The 27,390-nt window shown below is 46.3% G+C and overlaps 1 protein-coding gene across 1 annotated transcript in view; it reads right to left on the bottom strand.

The window, feature by feature from the left end:
* The window catches only part of LOC138248848 (sodium/potassium-transporting ATPase subunit alpha-1-like), a 285,654-nt gene that overhangs the window by 160,546 nt on the left and 97,718 nt on the right, over positions 1-27,390 (bottom strand). Inside the window, exons 3-8 of the mRNA XM_069202802.1 lie at positions 25,575-25,634; positions 23,335-23,538; positions 21,142-21,255; positions 19,524-19,658; positions 16,945-17,062; positions 10,277-10,545 (exon numbers count right to left, since the gene is read on the bottom strand). Coding sequence (XP_069058903.1) covers positions 10,277-10,545; positions 16,945-17,062; positions 19,524-19,658; positions 21,142-21,255; positions 23,335-23,538; positions 25,575-25,634 — 900 coding nt within the window. The remainder of the gene's footprint in view (positions 1-10,276; positions 10,546-16,944; positions 17,063-19,523; positions 19,659-21,141; positions 21,256-23,334; positions 23,539-25,574; positions 25,635-27,390) is intronic.

Here is a 27,390-nt window from a genome sequence, read left to right as displayed (position 1 = left end):
GGCTTCTCATAGATCTGTAATTTTCTGAAGGAGATTCGCAATATCTGTTTGTAATTGTGGGTGATCCTAGTATGTTGAGCAAGGACGGTCACAAGCACCCTACAACAGTAATTCAATCAATTTCCCGTATCAGATTGGGGGATGGACCATTGGCCTGGGATGGCCAGATAGAAGTCAGATCGTCAGTATATTCGCAACGGATAAACGTAGATGCAATGAAGCTAAACTGAAATCATTTGCATATCCAGTAGTAAACACCTGTCATGCATCTGGTGATCAAAGTTGGACAGAATTATCCTATAGAAATTTATTTTGAAAATCTGCCTCCCCACCAGTCACTGCGGACAGTAGCAATGGGTTTGCACATTTGCGTGGAAGGTTGTGTTTTTAGCGTGAATCGATTGACTCCCTAGTGTAAAGGCAGTCTGCATTGTAGTGAGACAACTGAGGTCTAACAAAGATCCCCTGGGAAAAATCAGTTGCTGGCCTTTGTGTTTTTTTTCTCCTGTCTGTGTCCTGTATATAGCAACCCACCTTCCAGAGTACACGCAGTTCTCGGCCAACTCCAGGATGTCTGAAGTTTAATTTCCAGCTGTCAGGAGCGCTCAAGTTTCCGGTGTCAGCAGTTTCCCTCGAAGGACAGATTGGGTTTAGAGCTGGTGATTGCTGATACAGCACTGCTCCTCCTTGTTCGCCCTTCTGGTGATGACTGCGGCTGCAGCCGAACCAGCAGCCAAGGATGCACAAGACCCAATGTCAGAATATGCAGACCCCGGTGGATGCTCTTCTGTGACACTGAGTTTGACTTCCTGGCTCGAGCTGCAGGTGGCAGTCAATATAGTCTTTGGCCATGAACAAATAATAGTCCATAAAAAGGAGAAAAAAGGCAGCGAGCCTATAACAGCACCCCCACCCTGTCCCAAAAGTTTTTCAAAGGCCAACTCCCGATGTGCAAACACTATGTACACCGGCTGCCCAAAGGTATCAAATCACAGATCCAGAAACACAAATAGTAATGCACCATCCAAATAGTTAAGGCAGCAGCTAAGAATGTCCAATAATTCAATTAATCCTTTTATTTGGGTCCAATTATTCACACAGTAACTATCCTGTGATCCTCATTTTTGGCAAGTGCAGCATTAAAACACAGCCTGCCAACGTGTTCCATCTACATCAGAGGACTTCTTCAGGGCATGTGAAGTTGCAGAATGCAGATTGAGCAAAAGAAGTCCGGTGATAATGTCCACACTGGTGGGGTCAGAGCTATTCAAATGAGATATCCCAAGTGAGCTTCATTCACGTCGAGTCTTTGGATTCCAGACCAGAGACCCTGACAAGTAGCACCTTAGTTTGTGACAAAGAGTCAGGCGCGAGCCGCAGCCCACACAACCACTTCCTTGAAGCAGTATATGAGAGGCAAGTTTCTCAAATATAATTCTGGGAAAAATGGTATAGGAGAATAACCAGGGCCAGAGAAGCAAGTTGAACTGAAATTGAAAAATAACTGAAACAGTAAATGATTTTAACTTGACTCATTGTTGATTTGTTATGTGTTACGATGGTCTGTGAAGCTGCGTCCATCGACTCATTCATACATGTGCCCAAGCCAATATGGTCACCGGACTTAGATGCATCATTTTTCCAGCCCGGTCAAACCTCTGTTTGTGCAGGATTTGGAATACAGAGCTTGGTAGTATTTACAACACCCAGTAATAATCAAGGGCCAGATGTAGCAAAACTCCAAATTGCGAGTTGCAATTTGCGAGTCCCAGCGACTCGCAAATTGCAACTCGCAATTTGGAATGCAGAAAGGTGTCTCAGACACCTTCTGCGAGTCGCTATGGGGTAGCAAAGACCCACCTCATTAATATTAATGAGGTGGGTCGCAATTTGCGACCCCATAGCGAGTCAGGGCACTCACGGGGATGGTGGCCTGCTGGAGACAGCAGACCACCATGTCCGTGACTGCTTTTAAATAAAGCAGTCTTTTTTTTTCAAAGTGTAGCCCGTTTTCCTTAAAGGAAAACGAGCTGCACTTTGAAAAAAAAACCGAAACCTTTAGTTTCGGTATTTTTCAGGGCACGTAGTGGTCCCTTGGACCACTGCCTGCTCTGAATTTTTTTTTTTTTTTCCAGACACAAAGGGGAAGGGGTCCCATGGGGACCCCTTCCCGTTTGCGCCTGGGTTACCATCCACTTCAAGTGGATGGTAACTGCGCTTTCATTTGCGACCGCAATTGCGGTCGCAAATGAAAATGCATAGCATTGCGAGTCGCAAATAGGAAGGGAACACCCCTTCCTATTTGCGAGTCGGAAATGCACTTTGCAAGTCGGATCCGACTCGCAAAATGCATTTCTAAATAGCACAGAGGCTTTTGCGACTTGCTACATCTGGCCCAAAAATGTGCTAAGTACCTCACCTGTCATTACAAAAGGGTGACTCCAAATCTGAGAACATTCAATAATGTATGCATCTGATAATTCTGAATAGCTCGCTGTTGGACTCTTATGGGATGGTAAAATTATCAAATCCCACATGCTCCATTTGTAATCAGGACCTAAGAGTTATAATCACCTTATCTCTTAAACACAGCTCACAACGAAGAACAAACTCAACCTACAACTGACACATGAAGAAATCCTCACCATTTCATCCCCTAGCTTCCTGGTAGTAGCAGATGTCGTGATGAACTCTACTGCCCGGAACACTTCTTTGAGGTGGTGATGTGGGCTGCAGATCGTGCTTGATTCTTTTGCACGGACTAAGGTGCTACTTATCGGGGACGCTGGTCTGGAATCCAAAGACTAGGCATAAGTAAAGCTCACTTGGGATATCTTGTTTGATTAGCTACCCCACCAGTGTGGACGTTATCACTTCTTTTGCTCAATCTGCATTCTGAATCTACACATGCCCTGAAGAAGTGTATTGATGTAGACGAAACACGTTGGTAGGCCGTGTTTTAACGCTGCACTTGTCAAAAAGAAGGATCACAGGATATTTATTGTGTGAAGAATTTGCCACAAATAAAAGGATGAATTGAATTATTGGACACTTTTAGTTGATTTCTTAAATATTTGGATGGTGCATCATTATGTGTGTTTTTAAATAATAGTCCATCAAGTGATAATCATGAAGAAAGGGATCACACCAAGAGCCTGGAAGATACCCCTTATCCAATCCACTCTCAGCTTACCACTTGGCATCTATGGTGTCCATTGGGCAGAACATGCCCTTTCTACACTAGACATCCTATGTAACAGTGTTAACAACGCCCCTGGGTAACACATGGCACCAAGCTTCATGGTGCCACCTGGTTGCGTACCTGAGAAGCACCTCGCTCTTGTGTGCTTGACATTACCTGTTGACAGTCTACCACGATTGCCCAGTGGGTTGTTCTTTTCACAATAAAGGTTGGATTACCCACCATCGCACATTAGGTTTAGGGTAAGGCCACTGCAACCATGCATCAGGCGAGGACCAAGGTATGTAGCGGGGCAGATTAAAATATGCAGCAAAAAAAAGTAGTGTAATGCAGCACATTTTGAAGAAGTATTATGTCACTATTTTCGCATGTTTACATATGTTAAGACTCTTCGGGCAATGTTTTCACCTCATTTATTTGATTTGAAGAACTAAATAAAGCAGTCAACAACTGAAAAGTGGCCTTTGGTCTGCACGTCAAAAAGCCATTATGCACTAACATATGATTCATTTGAGCTAGAATTTTTTTTATAAAATGTTCAAATGCAGAAGATGATGGATTATGTGGCAAGTGTGGCAATTCTTTGCGCCGCAATATTACATAATTCCAGTGGTCAAGTTTCAGGGGCAGAAAAAGATGGTAGGAGAGCCACGCAACATGTCACTTTCCGACCCTGAAAAGACATTTTAAAGGCAACAGTAAGTGCCTTCGGACAGTGGGAGAAAGTAAAGACTTCCCTGTATATCAAAAGGAAGAAAATGGAAAGAGAGTTTCCCTGTAGAGAGGCATAAACTATGTGCATATGCGCATGCAGATTTCCCTCAGATTTACTGATGCGGATTTTCCACCTAGTGAAACTTAAGTCCGAGTATATTTTGGGAGGGGGCAGCTCTGCACCGCCACCACTGCAGCTGTGGCTGCTGCATAACACAAGGGGAGGTGCGGGGGACGAAGACAAGGTAAAAATAACAAAAATAAAAAAAGAACTTCCCTTGCTTCCGTCCCTGCCACCTCCGGCCGCCTCGCGCTCCTCTTCTTCCGGTGCCCACCAGCACAAGCTCCCCTGCAATCTTGGGGCTGCTTTCATGCTAGGCTTGGCATGAAAGCAGCACCAGGATTAGTCTGAGCGGCTTGGACTGCTGCTCAGACACAACCCTGGGGTCTGTGCAGTTTCTCCAGCCCGGCAGCGTATACAGCCAGGCTGGAGAAACCTAAGTGCGCATGTGTGTTTGGCCAGTCTAAGATGGCCGGTCAAACACACATGCGCACTTAGGTGCACTCTCCCCTCCTCGCCCTCCCACCTCCCGCGGCCCAGCCCCGCCCCTCCCTGCACTGATGGCTGTGCCAGAAGCAGAAAAATAACACAATCTATCATTTAAATTGCCTGCTTCTGGCAAAGCCAGTGGGGCGACGCTCCTTTGCCATAGCGAAGGAGCCGCCCCTGATGACCAATGATGTAGATTTCGAGGAGTACTCTTGCGATTTTGTGTGAATCCTTAAGTAGTCGGAAGTCCACTCCAGTTCTTGGGGGAAAACTAAGGTAGTGGATTTATAACTTTTACCAACAGGGATTTGTCACCCAGGCCCTAGATGGCTCGTTGCTGGTGTCGGGGCATCGTGCGTTCTGCAGACTGGTGAAAAGCTGCACAATTTGATCCCTGGCTCGTGAATTTCATGTCTGGTGACCTCTTTCTCCCGGTGCTGTCTCAGCCCATCTTTTCCTCTTCCCTTTGGCCAACCGTGCTTTTTGTGACTGGAAGGGTTAATAGTGTCCTACGAGCGAAACGGAAAGCTCTTCTATGCAAATTACCAGCAGTAACTTACAAACCAGCTCTGTTTTGCAAAAATAGTTTGCTAGAAAATAAAACAAAAGTTTTTCTCTTTGTAAAAATGAATTGATTCTTATAAAATGCTTTCGTAACAAAAATGGTTAGCAAATTGGCAAGATCCATTGCTGTCAAATTTCTATTCTTAAAAAAAAGATTTATAAAAATTACTGCAATACTGAATCTATTTGTGTAAAATGCAATTAGAGATTTAAAATCGAAATCTGGTAGAAAAAAACCTTCCTATTGGCATTAGTTCACTAGATACTCTTCTCACAAAGGATCCCAAGTCAAGCTGGGGGATGCTCGGAAGATCGATGCTGATGTGGCTACCACTAACTGCAAAACATTAAAATAAATATCTATAATTTATAACTCACATCATCAAAGAAATCACGGTTAAACAACGGGTGTAATAATTCCCCAAACTCAGTACTGCTCATCTTCCAGGTTGAATCAGTCCTGTTGGTGTTTGTACCTGGGGCCAGCAAGTGACAGCAGGTTACCTGAAGGAGGCGCTAAATCCAAAACCCTGCCTAAGGTGTAACTTTCATCTTTCGCCCTTCAACAGCCCCTCCCTGTCCAGCTTGTTAACCCATGGATGGCCGATTCACAGCAAGTGTGGCTGCCTCGTATGCTCTTTCTTGTCGTCTTTGTATTGTATTGTATCGTATTGTATTGTGTTATTTGTAGAGTGCATTCCGCCAAAAGCATCAAAGCACTATTCAGACCAGAGATACAGAAAATGAACACAAGCTATCCCAAATATCTAATTAGCAAAGAGCCAGGTTTTAAGGCTTTTCCTAAAAGAGAAATGAGTAGAAATTTGACGCAACGAGATAGGCAGACCATTCCATAGCTTGGCCGCTTCCACCATAAAAGCCCGATCTCCCCATCTAGCTTTTTTACAACGCGGCACCTTGATCATATATTTGGAGGATGATCTCAGGTGTCTCGGTGGTTGATAAAGCGACAAGGTGGATTTCAAATAATCGCAACCTACCGACTGAAGTGCTTTGTGCGTAAGACAGAGTGTTTTAAAAATAATTATCTTCATAATCGGAAGCCAATGTAGGGATATAACACATCTCTTGGCAGATATAGAATGAGGAAAATGTAAGGTTAAACAAGCTGCCGCATTCTGAATTGACTGCAATTTATCTAAGGAAGATTTATTAGCATTGAGCAGCAACGAATTACAATAGTCTAGTCTAGACGTGACTAATGCCAATACAACAGGTCGTCGTAGGTCATCCTCTAAAAGATGTAAAATTTTCTTAAGTGTTTTTAATATCCAAAAACATACTTTGACCAGATGATTCTTAAAATGACCAGATGTATCTTAAAAGAAAATGAATCATCAAAAATGATGCCTAGATTTTTTGCAGCAGGCACGGGCGACGGGCAGCCCCCACAGAAGGGAGGCCACCAGCTATTGTCCCAAGGGCAGTTGTTGCAGCCAAAGCACATAATCACTGTCTTGTCCCCGTTGAGTTTAAGCCAGTTGCATGTCATCCAATTGTTAATTGCTAACATGCAGCGTTGAAAGTTTTCCTTCGTGTCCTCCAAATTGTGAGAAATAGGCACAATTATCTGCGTATCATCTGCATAGGAGACGATCTGGGCCCCAAATGAACGTATCAGGCTCGCCAAAGGTGCCATATAAAGATTAAAGAGTGTCGGACTGAGAGAAGATCCCTGAGGAACGCCACATGGGAGTTGGAAGGGAGAAGCCCGGTGATCACCACATGCCACCGTGATAGTTCTGTCCACGAGGAAGGAGCTAAGAAGCTGCCAGGCCTTCCCGCTGCCAGGCCTTCCCTCTCACTCCAGCTTGGGCCAAACGATTACATAAAATAGTATGAGAAATAGTATCAAAAGCTGCTGATAAATCTAACAAAACCAAGATCGAACCCTCTCCCAGATCGCCTCTTCGATGGATCATGTCTGACGTGGAAATGAGTGCGGTTTCTAAGCATGATATTGTGTTTGCAGGTTTTTTTTAGGATTCTGCTGCCTAGTCCCCCCAGGCATCCACGAGAGCAAGGTGCAGGAGCAGATTCAACTGTTTTAAGACCCTCCTTAACTTTTATCTCGGGCTCGCAAGTCAACTCAAGTCAGGAGAAAAGGTGAAAGAGATAAAGAAAAAAATATTAAAATGGCAAAGAAAAATATGATAAATATGATAGAGGCAGTCGCGGCTCGCGCTGACTTAAAGGGGTGGGAACGGTGCGCGTGAGCGGGGGGGGAATTAAATAAAATTTTGTTTTTTAAAACACTTACCCTTCGCTCCCGCACCGCTCCTCTGCCTCCTCCCGTCTCGCTGGTAATGCAGGCACAGGCTCCCTCCTGCCCTGTGCCAAGCCTGACGCTGCTTAGAGCAGCATCAGGATTGGCTAGGAGCACCCTGGCTGGGCGCCCCCAGGCAGACTGGGAGCCTGTGCAGGCTCTCTCCAGCACGACAACTGTGTTGCTGGGCTGGAGAGAGCCCTGTGCGCATGTGTGTTTGGCCGGACCGAGACGGCAGGCCAAACACGCATGCGCTCTGAGGGGCAGTGCTGAGCACTCCACCAGTGCACGTCACCCCAGTGGCCCCTCCCCTTTCCCCAAAAAAACGATCATACACACGGGAAATAAGGAAAAAGATGTAAAAGAAGAAAAAGGAAGGAAAAAGACAGAGAAGAAAGTATAACGGCTGGAAAGAAGAAATGGAAGGAACAATAAAATGAAAGGAGAGAAATGAGGAAAAAAGAAAAATATATTGAAATAAAGAAGCAATGTGAGAGAAAAGGATGGGCGTCTGAAGGAACGAAGAGACAAAATAATTAATTAATGAAATTAATGGTACAAACACGAAAAGAATGGATGCAAACAAGGTGTGAAGAAACAACATGGGCATGATAAGAATAAAGGAGTATGAAGAAGGATGGAAAGCTAGAAAATGGCCAAATGGAATGAAGGAAGAATAGACAGAAGGAAATAGATGGAAAAGAAAGAATGAAATATGCATAAAATCAAAGGAAAGATGATGGAAAGTAGGAAGAAAAGAAGCAAACAAAGGAACGAATGAAGGTGAAAAGGAGGAATAAGAGACATTCGCCAGTACTGGTTAATGTGTGGTATTTGGCCAAATTCCTTTAAGATCTTTCTGTAATATTCGTGATTTTGCACCGACTTCTGCAAATTTTCCCCAGGGGTAGAACTCCCAAGGCCCTTCATAGGAAGAGAGCTGGAATCATGCACTTCACTTGCACATCTATTGCTACACTTGGGTCAAAGTGGAGGGTATTTTATTTTTCTGGCTCCTCCCTTGCATGAGAGGTCTTCAGTGCAGAAGATGAACTTAGTTCAAACAGCCTTGTCTCGTTGACCTCTCATGAAATCACCCAATTTCCCTCTATTGAGGAGTCCACCGCTGCTGCTCAGTATTTTGAAAGAAACTTTGTACAGACCCTAAAAAAGATGTCTGAGGGGAGGGAGAGCCATTCCTCTTGTACTCAGAGTACAATCCCTTCCACCGTCAGCAGGCCCTAGGATTAGGAGCAGTGCACTTCTCAGAAGGGTGAGGGCGGTGGTGATCAGGGACTTCAGCCAAATGTGGTGGTGGCAAGCTAAAAGCCGGGTGTCACCTTTCCAGGGAGCCCAGCCCTAGCAGCTCTACTGCTGGATTGCCAACACAGTCACGAGATCTGATTAATATTTGATTAACGTCTCAGGTGTCACTGGAGGACAAACACATGGAGCCGGGGATCATCAAAGCAATGGTGAAGTCACAGAGGCATTGGGCTGCGTACACTGCGGGCCTGGTGTCCACAAACCACTGACTTCAAACCCCTAGAAATGGGGATCATCAAAGCAATGGTGAAGTCACAGAGGCATTGGGCTGCGGACACTGCGGGCCTGGTGTCCACAAACCACTGACTTCAAACCCCTAGAACCGGGGCTCATCAAAGCAATGGTGAAGTCACAGAGGCATTGGGCTGCGGACACTGCGGGCCTGGTGTCCACAAACCACTGACTTCAAACCCATGGAACCAGGAATCATCAAAGCAATACTGGAGCCTCAGATGCATTGGGATGTGGGCACTGTGGGCCTTGTGTTCACAAACTATTGACTTCAAACCCATTGAACCAGGGATCATCAAAGCAATGGTGAAGTCACAGAGGCGTTAGGCTGTGGGCACTGCGGGCTTGGTGTCCACAAACTACTGACTTCAAACCCATGGAACCGGGGATCATCAAAGCAATGATGGAGTCACAGAGGGATTGGGACTGTGAGTATCGCAGGCCTCATGTCCACGACCCACTGCACAAATGAACATGTCTACAGAAGGAACAATGTTAAGGAAGACTCATTCAATCCACACATGTGTCCTCAAACACTGGGGACCTCGCTTCTTCCCTCGTCACTGAAGTTGTACATGAAAGTACACCAGGCCACTGTGTGGGGGAGGGGCGTGAAAAAGACCCCTCCGCCACAGCTCCAGAGCCACCACTTAGTGGCAGGCCACCCTATCTGTCTCACCTCATGGGGGAAGGTGTGACTTGATGAGGAGGTGTACTGACAACTAAAAACAGCACCAGAGAAAATGATGATTTGCCAAAAGTATCAGCAAGCAAATCGAAGATTGAGATCAGAGGATTGCTATATTCATTTACTGGTGTGATCTACACCTAACACCTTCTAGAGCAGACAGATTGAAGAGCAGTCAAGATGTAATTTATGGGTTTCAAAGCAAAGCAGTCAGCAAAGAGATCGGGTAGAGGATTACTGCATGGCGACGAGGAAGGTGTCATGGGACGAAATGATGCAAGGGGGCTCATTTCTACAAGAAACGCACCTTGCACAATAAGAGATGTCGCGGATGCTTCTGCAAACACTGTATGTGTAATGAAAAGCTCTGACAGGCCTGTGATGTAGCATCTCTTTGCTTTACAGGTCAATCTAAAGAAATGAATCACATTATAGAGATAACTAAAGATGACTTACATGTCATAAGGCATGCCTGTTGCAGAGATGTGACCATCAAGTCTAGAAGGAGCTGAAGCCCCTGCAATAAAACTCTTATGTATCAACACTTTTCCTAATGGACACAGAGTGGGTATAATCCTTCTTACATGGCTTACAACATGCTATGTCCAAGAAGCATATCTTCACGAGTACCTTAAAACACTTAGGACCTCACTTCACAAGACTCAGTGGTACAGCCTGAACAAAGATCACAGCGAAAACACTCAGACTGCTTACTGTCACAGTGGCCAGGAGACCCTCCGGTACATTGGCCACAATGATGCCGATGAGGAAGATGACAGCTTCCAGCCAGCTGTACCCCAAGATGAGGGAGAGGACGAAGAAGCTGACACCCAAGAAGACGGCCACTCCAGTGATGAGGTGGATGAAGTGCTCAATCTCGATGGCAATGGGTGTGCGGCCTCCTTCCAGCCCAGAAGCCAAGGTGGCGATGCGGCCCATCACAGTGCGATCACCGGTGTTGATGACGACGCCACGTGCGGTGCCTGAAAACAGTAGGCCAGAGGTCAATAAATTACAACAAGCATTGGCAAAGGCAATAGCTCTAGTTTGCATTCTGAGTAGTGACTAAAACTTTAAAAAGCCTGCTCCACTGAAAAAAGAACTAAAAATGTTTATATCTGTACACAATTTATCTCTCAGAAAAAGAAGTTAAAGTGTGTTGATTAAGTGTACTTTACAGATTTAAAATAGCTCTATATGTGTGTGTATGTATGTGTATATACATATATATATATGTTTAAGAATTTGTAAGAATAAATTTCACAGACAGCTGTGCCATCAAGCCAGACCTGAAATGTATAAAAACCATAGAATCCTCAGCAGTAGAGGAAAGCTGGTGCAGTGACTCAGACTCTGTGCTCTGACACTCACTGACTGAACAGTGGCACCAGCTGGGAGCTAAGAATACCCCTTTTTCCCTAAGAAAAGCAGCCAAGGTGCTTCAGAGAACAGCTGATGAAGTGAAGCTCGCCTTCCTTGCCTTTGATGTCACTTATGATTAGGTTATCTTTCACTCTGGGAATCCCAAGACTCTGTATTTCTACATGCAGCCTCCATACGTCTGTGTCTTTACTCTTGACACTTCCAATTGAGAGCCACAGTTGATGCCATCACTAATTGGCTGCAAAAATCGAAATCTTTGCCATCTCATCTCTACCAAATACTTTAAACTGACTTGCAGGTTACACGCTTTCTTACAAGCAGTGTTGCCTAAGCGAGCAAGCTGAGTCTAGCTGAGAATAAGCCCAGTCTTCTGCACAACATATGAATATCCACCTGGTACCTATCTGTGGAACACAAGTGAGGTCCTAAAACTCAAGGCCTTTATTTTCGGGATGAGGGTACCAACCCATTGTCAGAAGTTCCTAAATCTAATGCTTCATAGGTCGATTTAAATTTTGCATTCTATATTCCTTGCTGAAATGTGTAAAGGATCCATGGAGCCCGCCTGTTAAAGGTCCTTGGGGCCTCTGTGACCCAGGCTGATGTAGTTCTACACACCATGTCAATGATACACAGCAGCACTCACAACACAAGTTTCACTTCACCCATCAGACAATACAGGGACAATAGTGCACTGCTCCTGCCATGTCAGTGCTGTGCGGTACCCACTACACAAACTGGGTCAGCGCCGCACCACACTGACTCTGCAAATGCTGCACTTTTGGTACTGGGTCAATGTAACACCGCACCCCGTAGACTACTGCAGCAGTACACCCACCGGACAAATGCTGAAATACATTCAGTAGACCAAGGCTGCACTATGCGTTCATTGTGCACTAGACCCCTCACGTCAACGGCGGGCAGCAACCATCAGCTGATGCTGCACTACACCTACAAGGTGAATGCTGTGAAAAGGCCACTACTCCAGAGGCACACTATACCGAGTAGCTCCACCACATGAATGATCTGATGCAGTAGCACTTACCAAGCTATACAGAGCCACGGACCAGGGCGGACTGGCACTCCCTAACTTTGAAATCCACTATCTTGCGGCCCATTTGCAGTGGATATCTTGCTGGTTAGCCACTCGAAACCTGACTGACATGGCCACATTGTCCCTGCCTTGGAAACTTCCTGACATACTTTGCTTAATCCAGCCGTGCACTACGCATCCCACACCTAAAGCCCCACTATTGCATGTAGCATATCGCTGCTTCCGCAGAAGCCTTTACCTCACTAGAAAGATGATTCCCTACGCACTGGCCATTGCCCTACTGGGGATGCCACGTGGCCCCTACAGCACATCACCAGTGGAGTTGACTTCATGGCATGCTGCTGGAAATCACACACTAAGCGATCTATATGACAACCATACTCTACTCACCTTAGACGACTTAAGGGAGGAGAATGGCCTACCTCCCGGAGATTTCCTCCTGGACTGTTCAATCATTGGGGTGCTGGGGCCGACATGGGCGGGAAATAGCCCAAGAGCCTCCCACAAACCTTATGCTGCAATATTTACACGTTTGGCACCGTTAGACACTTAGCGCGCTGGCTGGCAGATTCCCTAAAACACCACACCTTCCCACCACTCACATTACTCTGTGATCGATGGAAGACTGCTCGGGGCACACTGTGCATGGACAAGCAATGGTCCAGCTGTAGGAAAGTACCATCTTGCCTGGCATGTTACCCTCATTTTTACTTGTGTGTCAGTTTGTATTTACCTGTCTCACTGGGATCCTGCTAGCCAGGACCCCAGTGCTCATAGTTGTGGCCTGAATGTGTTCCCTGTGTGGTGCCTAACTGTGTCACTGAGGCTCTGCTAACCAGAACCTCACTGCTTATGCTCTCTCTGCTTTTAAAATTGTCACTGCAGGATAGTGACCAATTTTACCAATTCTGATTGGCACACTGGAACACCCTTATAATTCCCTAGTATATGATACCCAGGTACCCAGGGTATTGGGGTTCCAGAAGATCCCTATGAGCTGCAGCATTTCTTTTGCCACCCGTAGGGAGCTCAGGCCAATATTACACAGGACTGCTACTGCAGCCTGAGTGAAATAACGTCCACGTTATTTCACAGCCATTTTACACTGCACTTAAGTAACTTATAAGTCACCTATATGTCTAACCTTTACCTGGTAAAGGTTGGGTGCTAAGTTACTTAGTGTGTGGGCACCCTGGCACTAGCCAAGGTGCCCCCGCATTGTTCAGGGCAAATTCCCCGGACTTTGTGAGTGCGGGGACACCATTATACGTGTGTACTACATATAGGTCACTACCTATATGTAGCTTCACAATGGTAACTCCGAACATGGCCATGTAACATGTCTAGGATCATGGAATTGTCACCCCAGTACCATTCTGGTATTGAGGGGACAATTCCATGCTTCCCCGGGGCTCTAGCATAGAACCCGGGTACTGCCACACTAGCTCTCTGGGGTTTTCTCTGCAGCTACCGCTGCTGCCAACCCTCAGACAGGTTTCTGCTCTCCTGGGGTCTGGGCAGCCCAGTCCCAGCGAGGCAGAACAAAGGATTTCCTCTGACAGAGGGTGTTACACCCTCTCCCTTTGGAAATGGGTGTTAAGGGCCTGAGAAGAGTAGCCTCCCCCAGCCTCTGGAAATGCTTTGAAGGGCACAGATGGTGCCCCCCTTGCATAAGCCAGTCTACACCGGTTCAGGGATCCCCCGCCCCTGGACAAAGGAAAGGGGAGTGACCACTCCCCTGTCCATCACCACCCCAGGGGTGGTGCCCTGAGCTCCTCCGGTGTGTCCCAGACCTCTGCCATCTTGAATGCAGAGGTGTGAAGGCACAGTGGAGGCCTCTGAGTTCCCAGTGCCAGCGGGTGATATCAGAGACCCCTCCTGATAGGCTCTTACCTGGTTAGGTACCCAATCCTCCTCTGAGAGCTATTTAGGGTCTCTCCTGTGGGTTTCTCATCAGATAATGAATGCAAGAGCTCACTAGAGTTCCTCTGCATCTCCCTCTTTGACTTCTGCCAAGGATCGACCGCTGACTGCTCCAGGACACCTGCAAAACCGCAGCAAAGTAGCATGAAGACTACCAGTGACATTGTAGCGCCTAATCCTGCCGGCTTTCTCGACTGTTTCCTGGTGGTGCATGCTCTGGGGGTAGCCTGCCTTCACCCTGCACTAGAAGCCAAGAAGAAATCTCTTGTGGGTCGACGGAATCTTCCCCCTGCTAACGCAGGCACCAAACTTCTGCTTCACCGGTTTTCTGGGTCCCCTCTCATCGTGACAAGCATGGTCCCTGGAACACAGGAGCTGGATCCAAGTGACCCCCAAAGTCCTTGCCTCTCCATGCCAGACAGTAATCCTGTGTACTGTGTGAACTGCAGCTGCTAGGGCTTCTGTGCACTTTTGCAAGGAATCCTTCGTGCACAGCACAGCCCGGGTCCCCAGCACTCCGTCCTGCATTGCCCAACTCGCTGAGTTGGCCACCGGCTTCGTGGGACCCTCCTTTGTAGTGTTGAGACGACCGCCGTGCTCAGTTCTCTTAAGCCCGTGTTCAAGTGCTTCTGCGGGTGCTGCCTGCTTCTGCGTGGGCTCTCTGTGTGGCTGAGCGCCCCCTCTGTCTCCTCGTCCAAGTGGTCCTTCCTGGGCCCGAGCAGCACCCTTTTCCTTCAACCGCGACCCTTGCAGCTAGCAAGGCTTGTTTGGGGTCTTTCTGCGTGGAAACAACTCTGCATCCTCCAGCACGCCGTGGGACATCTTCAGTGCAAAGGAGAAGTTCCTGGTACCTTCCGTTATTGCAGAATCTTCAGCTTCTTCCACACAGAGGCAGCCATTTTGCACCTTCATCTGGGGCTTAGGGGGCTCCTGCCCCCTGGACACTTTTGTGACTCTTGGACTTGGTCCCCTTCCTTTACAGGTCTTCAGGTCCAGGAATCCGTCTTCAGTGCTTTGCTGTCTGTTGTGGTCTTTGCAGAATCTCCTATCACGACTTTAGTGTGTTTCTGAGGAAGTAGGGTCACGTTACTCCTACTTTTCAGGGTCTTGGGGTGGGGTATCTTGGACATCTTTAGTGTTTTCTTACACTCCTATAGACCTTCTACATACTACACTAAGCCAGGGGCCCCTAAGTGGTTCGCATTCCACTTTTCTTAGTATATGATTTGTGCTGCCCCTAGGCCTATTGCATCCTATTGTATTCTACGGTGTTTGCACTACTTTTCTGTTTACTTACCTGAGTTTGGTTTGTGTGTATATTTTGTGTATTTTACTTACCTCCTAAGGGAGTATATCCTCTGAAGTACTTTTGGCATATTGTCACTAAAATAAAGTACCTTTATTTTTGGTAACTCTGAGAATTGTGTTTCTTATGATATAGTGCTATATGATATAAGTGGTATAGTAGGAGCTTTGCGTGTCTCCTAGTTCAGCCTAAGCTGCTCTGCTATAGCTACCTCTATCAGCCTAAGCTGCTAGAACACTACTAATCTACTAATAAGGGATAACTGGAACTGGCGCAAGGTGTAAGTACCATCAGGTACCCACTATAAGCCAGGCCAGCCTCCTACACCAGCCTACTGGAAAGCCCATCGAAGGTGCCGTGCAGTGCCAGATTCCACCTTATTCAATGTGCCTAATTGACGCTGGCTAAAATCAACCGCTGCTTACATCGAACGGACACAAAATGCTCGCTGTCACCTACTGGACGCAGACCTGTAACACATCTTATGGTCCCGCCCCACCTACCGAGCTACTGGACCACGGCGATGCAGCGTTTGCTGCACGGCTTGAACCGCACAGTCCCATTTACGTGGGAGACTTGCCTCCTGGGACTCTTCCATAGAACCCAAAACAACCGCGTCACTGCAAGAATTCTGGACTTAAGTTTCACACCGGCCAAAAGACTGATCACTCTCAGATGGAGAGTGCCTGACCTGCTATGCTGAGGCCCAGCTGCAATCAGTGACAATCTGGGCACAAACGGAGCGCATTGCCCTTCGCCGGGAAGATGCCCTTGGCCTTTGCAAATACCCAATAGCCCCTAGTTGGGATGCAATACTGACTGATTTACACACAACTTTCAGCAATGTGCCGACAAGCGAGTCGAGCCACTACTGAGTAATGAAGAGGATACAGAGGGGCACTCGTCACTACTTAGTTAGCCAAATGCACCACACCGGCATCTACGGACACTAATCAGTGCATCAAATCATAGTCCTACCCGCTAGCACTCAGTTGCCTCATCGATGTGCTTGATGCAATATCCACCAGGTACCAATCTACTCCTCTACACAGATGCACCAGTATCATTGGCAGAACATCTGCAAGCAGCACCCCTTATTTTTCTCTCTGGTGGTTTGTGTTTTATCCCCGGTGTGGTTGCTTCTGCTAATGCTTTGTTGCAAAATGGTTTAACTGTTCTCTGTTAACGCATACAGAATAATCTGCTGACATCACTGTACACGCGAGCATGCTTATTCTAGATTGGCTTGATTTCTGCAAATCTGTATTAGTACCAAACCCTTAGTAGTGTGAAATGACATTGCTAATGCAGGTGATAGTATATTGCGCTGATACAGCATTTGCATATTGCCTCTACTAATCATTGCGCAATCATGTTTCAGCTGTTGTGCTATGTATAACATCGTCCAACACCATTCATGTATTAAAATGCATATGCTGTCAACTAATGTATGTCATTGCAAAAGCATTGCCTTTAAAAAACAATAAAAACAGATGAATGAATGATCTACTGCACTCAATATACCCAGTGCCTTACTGCACTCACCTGGCCAATGCTGTTCTACACCCATCAAGAGCGATGCTGCACTGTACCCAATGAGTTAGCGCTGAACTCAACCCACCATTTCGCTGGGATGCCATGCTAGATACATCAGATGCAGTGCTACACCCACCAGCCCAATACTGTGCTAGACCCACCAGGCTGCTCCGCACTCACCTTCCACGCAGTTAGTTGAGAAGAAGGCAATGTTTCTGGTTTCCAGTGGGTTCTCATTGGTGAAATCTGGTGACCGGGTCTGGGGCTCGGACTCACCGGTGAGAGAAGAGTTATCTACCTGCAACACACAAAATCAACACATGTCCATGGTTACACGTTAGAAGGCCAGAGAAGGAGAGCTGTCAGAGCAGGGACGTCTCCTACCTTCACTGCTCATCACAGATCTCTCCTGAGGCCTGATTAAATTAAATATTAAATGAAGAGGATGGGCATTCTCCCTGCTCCCCCACACATGCCCACATCAATTTCTTACAAACACCCTAGATGAGTCAAGAGTTGGGCTCTCTTTAATTAGCACAATAATGAACCTGTACCCTACAAAAACACAAAACTACACTGTAACTCAAAAGAGAGGCCAAGAAGCATATTTCTACCCTACCCTCATTGTACGTGATTCAATTACAATTCAATATTAAATAAAAAATAAAAGTCCTGACAGCCATTCTAACCTGCTGTTACCAATATTTGGCAGCAAGACGCGCAACCAAGGATCTGTGGGCCAAAAATGTCCTCACTATCAAATATAACTTAATTATTTCATACAAAAATGGAAAAAACTACCACATACTAACTTTCAAAGTGTGGTGACTACAAGAGAAAGTGCAAAACAAGATTAGTTGTTGGTAATCCCACTGCCACAGGGGAGAGGGGAGCGAAGTTCACTGCTCCGATCTAAAGAGAAAGGACCAAAACGTGGTAATGATGGTCAGATAGACATTCCACAGAATAACATGGAGCATCTCTGCCCTGGATACTACCCGAGACAGAGGAGATGAATAGAGTGCAACACCTCATGGATGATGAAAATTGTTGGGGTTAATTGGGGTTAAGTGGACACAAGTGTACCTTTAACTCTGAATTTTTGGTGGACTCTGGAAGGAGGGTCGAGCAAGCTACTTAGACATTCAGAGGCCTGTTCCTAAACTTTGCTTTTTATGTTTAGTAGTACTAGACTAGTACTACTCCTGTTCTACGAATTCTATTCACGAGCCTACAAGCAGAGGTCTCCTTCCATGCCTCTCTTATCTTCTCTATGCAGATATTTCTGCACACCTAGTAAAGGTGAGAGGAGCCTAAGGTAGTGACTCGGAAATGGAGAATACTTACTAATACATGGGAAGGATTAAGGAGGTAAGGATCGGGTTAGGGAAGAGTGAGGACGAGTTTAGAGGGAGGGTCATGCAAATACCCACCCTCATCAGAGTAAGCTCAACCCTATTCACAAACTGCTCTTCTAAAGTTACTAAAGTCACAAAAGACTCGAAACAGTTGTAAATGTAATCCAGTCCAGCCTTAGTGTGAGTCCAGGAAGAGAAAGACCACACATGGGGGGTCATTACGATCTCGGCGCTGACGGTCAATAAAAGACCGCTAGCGCGCAGACAGAACCCCCCGCCGGCCACATAATAAACATCCAGCTGGGCCGGCGGGCGGAAACAGTGTTTCCGTTAGCCACCCAGCTGGAAGCAGGGCCTGAACATTGACGCTGGCTCCAAATTGAGCCGGTGGCAATGTAGCAGTGCGGCGGGTGCAGCAGCACCCGTCACGCATTTCACTGCCTGTACCCGACTCACTCATTCTGCCAGCCTTTCCCTAGCGCTGTAAACTGGCTGATGGAATCTGACTCATTTTTCAATGGCCAGTGCTGCTTGCAGCGCTGCCCAGTTGGATCAGAAAGCGTTTCAAACGTGGCGGTTCAGCCACGTTCATTATGTGGCCGTCTAGACCGCTATGCCGTTGGCGGCAATTACTGCCACCGCCGGCATGGCGGTCCAGACCGCCATGTTCTTTATGAGGGCCATGGTCTCTGACCGGTACTGCAATACACTCCCACAGTAAACAATGGCGGCAGGAACTTAAAATATCGCACATATTTTAACTTTTAAAAGTTATCACATTTTTCCCTACATTAAGAAAAGTAATATTTATCTTTTTGATTAAACAATAATTAAATAAAACTATTAAACTGTTTCATAAAAAAGTAAAATTAGTTAAATAAATATGTTTTATAAAATTTGCAAAATAATTAACAAATAAAAAACTTCTAGTGAGGGTGGGTTTTTAAAAAATGATTTTAAATGATAATTTTAAAATAAATTAATGTATCTTATTTATTTAATTATTTCTTAAACATTTATTGTTTGGTGACATTTTACTTTGTTAGTTCTAGGTTCATCATAATTTACATGTTTATTGTATATAAATGTATTTTAAATATTTGTTTAAAAACTATTCAACTTTATTATTTTTTTCTAAAGTGTACCAGAGCCATAGCTCCACCCCAAAGATGGAGGCCTGTGCTTACATATGAAAAGTTACTGATTAATTCTGATGTAGGAAGCTTTACCAGGCTGGAGACATGCAAGTCTGCACCTAGGAGTAACTTTACCCTTGGAAATGCTGAATAGTTAGGATTAGTAAGATTACTCCTAAGTGTAATAGTAAATTTATACATGAGTAAATCTACACATGTAAATTTACCGTTGCGAATAACTCCTTAGTTGTTCGTATTTTCTCACCTTGCAGCCATGAGCAGATACAATGCGAAGATCTGCAGGGATCCGGTCGCCTCCTTTCACTTCTACTAAGTCGCCAACAACAACACCCTCTGCATTGATGGTCTGCTTCTCTCCGTTCCGGATCACAAGGGCTTGCTGGCAGACCACAGAAGAGAAAGGAACATCAACAGGATTAATAATCATTATCCGGCGCAATGCTCAAGAGAACTAACATTTAGCAATCGATACAAGGCGTAGGATCAATGTCCCGCCACAGAGGAATCTGTCAATTCCAATACTCATCTCAAGATACCACACTTCAGCTACTAAATGACTCATTGCTGACCTTCACTTCCTACAGGCCTGTTCCCATGACAACGGGCTCCCATCACAGGTAATCAATAGTATTCTTTAAGCCTAAATTCTTCGCTGGTCAAGGTACAGTTTTACGGGAACAATGTTATAGTTACCATTGTTATTCTTTCTAGATAGTCCTACTACATTACGCCCCAAGACAGAATCCCTGGATGGCATTCCAAGCCGCCCATGTGTGGCAAAAAGCACTATACTCAAACCCCTGTACATTCTAGTTGACATTCTATCTCCCACTGCCGTGCCATAAAGAAACAAGGTCAAGCCTCTGTGCTCTCCCATTGTGAGACCACCCATCCTCTATTGTCAGATCACTAACAAGTACACTCAAGCCTCTGTCCTCTACCATTCTGAGACCATCCACCCTCTCTTGTCAGATCTCTAATGAGTGTACTCAAGCTTCTATACTCCTCCATTCTGAGTCCACCCATATGCCGCTGCCGGATCAGAATGGAGTGTGCCCAAACCCTGGCCTCCATAATTCCATGGTAGGTCTGTGTCTCTCCTTCCCCCTTCCTCCAGGTGTGACTGGCAGATCATAAGGAGTTATTTAAATGGTAAGTTCACCTTATGAGCTACCGCCAGGTTGGAAATTATTTTTCTAAACAGTTCAGAGCATGCCGATGTGGACTGTGAGGTCAGCAAAAGACTGTTAAAACCTCTGCATCTGAGCACTTGTAAGACACAGTTCTCCTTAAGGTACCTCAGCTCCTTGGAACGGAAAGTTTTCCCTGACTTTCTTTTCCCAAACGCATTCTATTCCTTGAGGTGTGGTTCACGGCTTACCCCCAAGAACACCTGCTGTATGTCTAAAATGTTTTCTTCAGCACTCAAGATACCTCTGATGTAACTAACATGAAAAGGTCTCGCACCCGCTACAAAGTACTTTCAGAGTGGATATGTCTTCAAATGCCTTTCCATAGACCTGCCTCTCCCCACCATTGCTCCTGTTCCTGAAGCCTCTTTCCATTCTGCATCTCTACAGGGGAATCATACTTCCGTCCATCCTCAGTGGACCTGCGGGTCTCCGGTTACTGCTGCTCTATCCCTTGTGCCAGCTTTCTTACCCACATGATGAACCGTACATCTCTCCAAGCCTTTCTTGGAAGTCACTAGACATGTCTGTCTTCTTTCACTCCTGCCATCCTATCCATGGACCCCGCTGCCCCAGGCCGTACCAGGCTTTCTTCCATCTCATTCTTCCAGACCCATTTGACCTATCAATAGCATCCTATGCCTGGAACCCTCTCCCCGGTCTCATGCTCACCTGAGGCACCATGTTCTTAAAGGACTCCATGATCTTCGAGCTCTTGGCTTCTTGGTAGTAGGAAAAGCAGCCAGTGATGATGACGACTGCTGACAGCACAATGCCAAGATACAGCTGCGGGGAAAAAATGTGGATAAAACTTACACTCAGTCGAAGGCTAAAGTAGCCAAGCAAAAAAGCAGCGATGAGAACTGCAGTGGGGTACAAGATTCGACAGGATGCAAAAATTCCGACAAAGAATTAAACCTATATCTCATGCCAAAGCTTTAATTATTGATTGAGGTCCTGATTTTGAGATTTGCGAATGCAAGAGTTTCTGTCGGGATGGCATTACCTCAGCCATCCGAAGGGTACCCCGCCTGCCAAATGTAGAGATGACAGCAGGTTCTGTTCATTGAAAGGAAAGGTCCCTTTCACTGTTCTAAAAGTCTGGTGAACATTTGCCATCGGTTTTGAGGGTTGCACACAAAACAAACCCCCACTTCAGGAGTTTTTGTTTTTGTAAAACAAAAACTAATGACACCTATGCCCTGGGAGTTTTCTCTGAGGATGTGGAGATCAGTCCTGTTTTTTCCCTGTCACTTGTTGCCTGTTTTTGTTCCTAATTGTGAAGGACAAAGAAAAAAAGTAATTGCATCTTCCAGAATAACCTTCTGCCAAAAACCCTCCTCCATTGGGCTATCAGAGGAAGTATTCCATCAATGAAGCTAAGGGAGCTTTGTCAATGGAAGACTAAAGGTCTGCCTGTCTCTAAATGAGATGGACCCAGGCTTCGGCAGGCAGGGTACTCCATCCTGTTTGCAAAGAAGGACCCTCTCCACCAAGTCTGAATCAGGCCCCAAGTGTCTTTATTGTCCTCCCTGTACAGCCACCAAACAGAAGAGCGTAACACTGAAACCCAAAACTGAGAGTCTGCAGACTTGCTTGGTATTGCCTCTGTGATGGTAAAACTAACATAAATGGTTTATTGCGCTCCATCTCAAAAGGCATTAATTCTGTGGTTCAATACAATCATTATGTGAACTGCTGGAGGAGAATAGCAGTCTATCTACTCATTGAGAATACAAATCTGTAACCTGCAGCTGCAGGCACATAAGTCATCATGCATGTTTATTGAACACTGGTTTAAGGATGTAAAGGATGCTGTGATACTAATGGGCCCATACTGTGCCACTCTACTGACAACTACTGTCATTGCACAGACTTCAGGATATGGAGTTGGTTGGCTCTAAATCTTAGTCTTACACTTGGTGGGGAAGGGGTCAACTACAGATGCTTACTAGCTTGTCCTGGGTGGGTTCATCTCACACGCCCTCACAAAGGCAGCCTTCCTACCGCTGACCCCGCAGACCCTGGACATTATTGGCATTATCCGTAGAGTATAAGGAACTCCAAGAGAGATGCCGCACAGGATCCTTGCTCTTCAGAAAGACATTAAAATGCTGAATTCTGAACCTAGGTGAACATTTTTAGCAAACTAAGAATATTTCACAGATAGGAGAGGCGTCAAGCGAGTAACTGATTATCGCTTCGGAGTCTGACAGGTGAGTTTGTATTTCTACTTATGGGACGCGACAGCACCTGTCGGTGGGGCAGGATGTGACAGAAGAGGGCAGCTTCAGGCTGTCTTTGACAAAGGTCGCAGTTCTGTGTAAATGAATTCTCAATATGGCCCCATACTTTATCTCAGCCCTCGTGCTGGTGTATGTTCAGACAATGGCCTCCCTCTGGGCTCTTCCACAGGGTCTGGAACAGTAGTACCATGCACGCTTGTGTAAACTAAGTTCATAAACCGCTCTAGAACAAAATTGCAGTGAGCGCTTTTCATGGGTGGGAACTCCCTCGGCACACAAGCAGAGCAGCCACTTTGCTCCCAAGACCCCCTTGCTCAGGACCATATCATGAGGTGGGGACAGGACCGGTGACACTGGCCTGATCATTTGCAAAAAAGAAAAACAGTTTTAATGTGAAGTGGGACTAGATTTTTATTCCAACTTAAAAATAAACAAAAATCTAGAATGCACCAGTGAAATTAGTGACTTTTTTCCACAGTCTCCTGTGGTACAGAACTGATGAGCTGGAACTGAGGAGCTTTCGCCTCCGGGTGACCGGGTTGACTTTGGGTGAGCACTAGAGCACACTTTGGTGTTTTTTACTTGAGTAGCCTCTTAGGTCTTAAGCACTGATACTCACATTATCGCTGATAGGTTCATCTTCAGTGGCTGCTTGGATGCCGTAGGCCAGAAAGCAGAGGACGGCACCGATCCACAGGAGCATGGAGAAGCCACCGAACAGCTGCCGGCAGAACTTCACCCACTCCGGGGTGGTGGGTGGCGGCGTCAGAGCATTCGGTCCATCCCGGGCCAGGATCTCCGCAGCACGAGTTGTTGTCAAACCCTAAAACCAAATGGAAAGCAAGGTCAGCAACAAACAGAAAATGGAAAAAGCAAACCACCATGAATTGCCTGCAGCTCAGGTGACAGTAATGAAGAGGGACACGATGGAGGTGAAACTTGAAGACACGAGGAGTTGTAACATAATCCACCAATCAGCAAGTCCCACCTGAGCTAAGAAAAAATCCTGATTAGGCCTTGGACTGTCCAGATGGTACCAAGAAAAGAGTTGATGTCATGGCGTTCAACACAGTGTCAGTGCCATCATTAAATATTCATTGAAAGCAGCCCAGCAGCCCTACCTGCTCCCAACTATCTGTACTTCGAGCCGTGCTCCACGCGGCTACGTTCACGCACTCTCTGGGTGCGGAAGGGGTATCCCAGTCAAGAACAGTCAAGAACAGGCCAAGCACCTAGAGTTTGGAGTCAAAGTCTAGGCGGATGGTGTGCCTTCACCCACCACCAAGTGAGTGTGGAGGGTAAGCACACCTCAGAGCCAGCGGCACGGAGCATATATCCGAGGGCATTAAGAATGCTGATTCTTTCTACTCTATAGTCCTGTTCTGCAGTAGAGTAATTTGGGTTTGTGTCTCATCACTCAAGGAAGCATCTTGAAGAGGTGAAATCAAAGAGTGCTGAAGAAGTTTACAGGGTGGGATCATGTATAAGCAGCAGTCACTGGGGTGGATTGTCTTGAAAACGATGGTCGGCTTTAGAGGGGAAGAAGAACCTTGCCGCAAAAAGGGAAAAATAAGGAAAACAATGGTGCTCTTGAGGCAGCGCAGTGGGATACACGGGTGGTGAGACAGTGTTGACCTAATGATTACATGGTTGGCCCGGTGATCATGATGCAGTCATTCATGCTATCTGATGTCTATAGGGGAGTTCACCCTGGATATAGAAAGGATACACAGCTTACTGGTGAACTTCAAGGCTGGAAAGAGACCAGAGCCTCAAGGAGAAGCTTCAGCTGCAGTGCAACCTGTTCAGCTTGCGTGCTTTTGGGGTAGTAGTGGAGTAAGGGTGGGGCAGATACTGTGGATGTTCAGCTGATGGCTGCTGGAGGAAGTGGAGAACCTCATCAAAGCATCAGTAGAGCAAACCCCAAGGTGTCAGGCAGAGGAGGGGAGAGGCTTAGTGGGTGGCAGAGAAACAGCTGGCCAAGTGAATGTGGAGTAAGTGGCAAGGAAAGGGAAGGGGATAAGCTTTGGTCGAGGTCAGGAAATGAAGGTAGAATCCAAAAGAGAAGGTTAAGCACCCTGAGAATGGCCAAAGAGAAGAGGAGGAGACCATTGGCAGAACCCTCCTGGGATAGGTCAAGAGCCTGAGGAGCACCAGGCCACTCATGAGAAGCTTTCCGCTGGGTTCGAGGAGTTCCAGAAGAGTGCAATGACCAGAGCAGGTCACGAGTGATGGCTTCGGGAGGGGGCAAGTGGCTGCGGTGTTATGTTGGCAAGGATGCAGACACATAGTTGAAAGGCACCTTGTGGAGTTCCTTGGGATGAGGCCGGATGGCAGGGACGAGCACAGGTTACTGTGGCTGATGCAAGTAAGAAATCAGTCAGGGATGAGCCTTTCAAAGGTTTTACAGAAGTAGAAAGTAAGGGTGAGGGGATGGGTGCTGCAGAGTGGGGAGGAGTCAATCATGCCTTCTTCACTTATGCAAACCGTTTCCTTCTAATCTCATTTTGGATTTATTGACAAAATGTCACTGTGTCTAACTGGCATTACAGGCATCTTTTAGCTCTCTGGCACAACACAGCAGGCCCACAGACGTACAGTAGACATCCCAACCCCTGGGTGTATGGATGCGGTGTGACATGGGATGAGATAAAGTTCTGGTCCTCTATTGCACCATAGGAAGAGATCCCTGAAGGAGCAGTCAGAGGGTCATCCTTTGGCAGTATGACAACACAACTAGCATATCGCAGATTAACACTAGTGCGCCAGTTGAGTTCCTACAACCTGTAGTTGACAACAGTGTGAATTTGCAGCCCAGCCCCAGACAAACTGAATTCTTTAAAAGACATTGCTACTCACACGTGTCAGGTCTGTTCCAAACTTCCGATGAAGCTCATCCAAGGTGAGTTTGTGTTCATCCTAAAGGTGAGAAAGGACAAGAAAGAGCAGCATAAGACTGTTAGCGGCAAATGTAAATTGAGCCTGAACATTAATCCGATAGGACACGGAAGTGCCCTTCGTCTCCTCGGCTGCCACCTCATTGAGAAGGCTTCATGAAGACGCAGAATTATTGGGCACATGGAGGGATGAATTAAAGACCAAGGCAGGTGCCTCTAAACAGTGGTGACCCCTGCTTTCCAAACAAAATCTATAAAACTTGGAGCCTGATGCAGAGTTTGGCAGATGGAGGTACTCTGTCACAAACATGGCCGATAACCCGTCCTCCGTATTACGAATCCATTATATCCTATGCCCTTGGCCCTTGGTTCTTAACCTATTTGCCAGAGACTTATCCAGGGCACTGAGTTATACCCCCAAGACAACCACCATTTCCCTTGGCAAGACTGAAATAAGGGTCTGCCCTCTCTGTCCTACAATTCCATCAGATGTGGACACCTGTGCAGGGTATGGAATGGGCACCCACCACCCATTGCTGAGGATCACATATGCAGTTTTACAGGCAAATGTTATTCTTATGAGGCAGCCTTGGTCATCTGCAGGCTTTTGAGACATAGAGACTCCTTTTTTTTTAGTTTTTAAAAGTTTCTGTATATGGGTGAATGTGTCATTGACTGGTAACTTCATAACTCCTTTAGCTGGAACATGCGGTAAGGCATCAAGGAATACATATGTAAATGAGAGAGCATGTAGGTGCTATGTGTATGTGGGCAGGGTCATCCCAGGAAGCCAAGCGGCCCATCAGCATACAAAGGGGGTATATTGATCGACAGTGAGCAAGCAGATAGATCCAAGCTGGCCTCAACTTCCAATACAGAGGGGAACATACATCTGGACAGCAGTACCTGAGGACTCTCTGTACATGAATATTGGGGTACGTATAAAGTTGTCAGCATTAGGTATCCACTGCATGCCTTGATGTATGTTTGAGCACACGTGGGTGTGAGGATGCTCTCTGCTGCTTGGGGGCGGGGATTCTGGTAAGAATACATTCACAGATCACAGAGAGGGTTCTTAAGATCAAGCAATCACTTTCTTGGGATGAGGTGGTTATTAACGTCGTAGCGCCACGTTTCCCAGGACCATGCGTGATGTGCTGCTCCAGGTCAGGTTTTTCCCTCTGAATTTTGGGACTTGAAGTCATGTTTTATAAGGATATAAACAAGACTACAAGTCCCAGAATTCCAATAAAAAACCTGGACTAGAGCAGCACATCACGCATGGACCTGAGAAACTTGTCAGGACTATAACGTAGACATTTAGTGGTTAGAAGAGCAGCCATTAGAGATTCAAAGGAATTTACTACACAGCTACATTAGTCCAAGGAGGACGATCTGCTTACACTACAGGGAATTTTGGGCAGTGGCGTAACATAAGCCCCCACGGTGAGGGGTGGGGTCCGAGCTCCAGGGGGCCCGTTCAGCAAAAGTGGTAGGTGGTGGATTTTGTGGGGGGGGGATTTCTTGTACTTTGCAGGAGTGGTGCGCTCAAATTTTGTTACACTACTGATTCAAGGGGTATCAACTAAAACCGGTGAGCTCTGGTAAAGATTGATGACAGGGTGCTCACTGGACTTTCTAGTAGGCTGCCGCGAGACTGGTAGGGCTGGCCCAAATAAGTCTTCAGACTTACGAATGACTGCACCCCAGGACTACAGGCCCATTCTTGTCAGCCCATTGGCATTTCTTTTTTTACTTCTATTCACCCGCCAAAAAAA

This window comes from Pleurodeles waltl, chromosome 8 (genome assembly GCF_031143425.1).
Source record: "Pleurodeles waltl isolate 20211129_DDA chromosome 8, aPleWal1.hap1.20221129, whole genome shotgun sequence".
Lineage (NCBI taxonomy): Eukaryota > Metazoa > Chordata > Amphibia > Caudata > Salamandridae > Pleurodeles > Pleurodeles waltl.
This window is presented reverse-complemented; position numbering and strand designations above follow the sequence as displayed.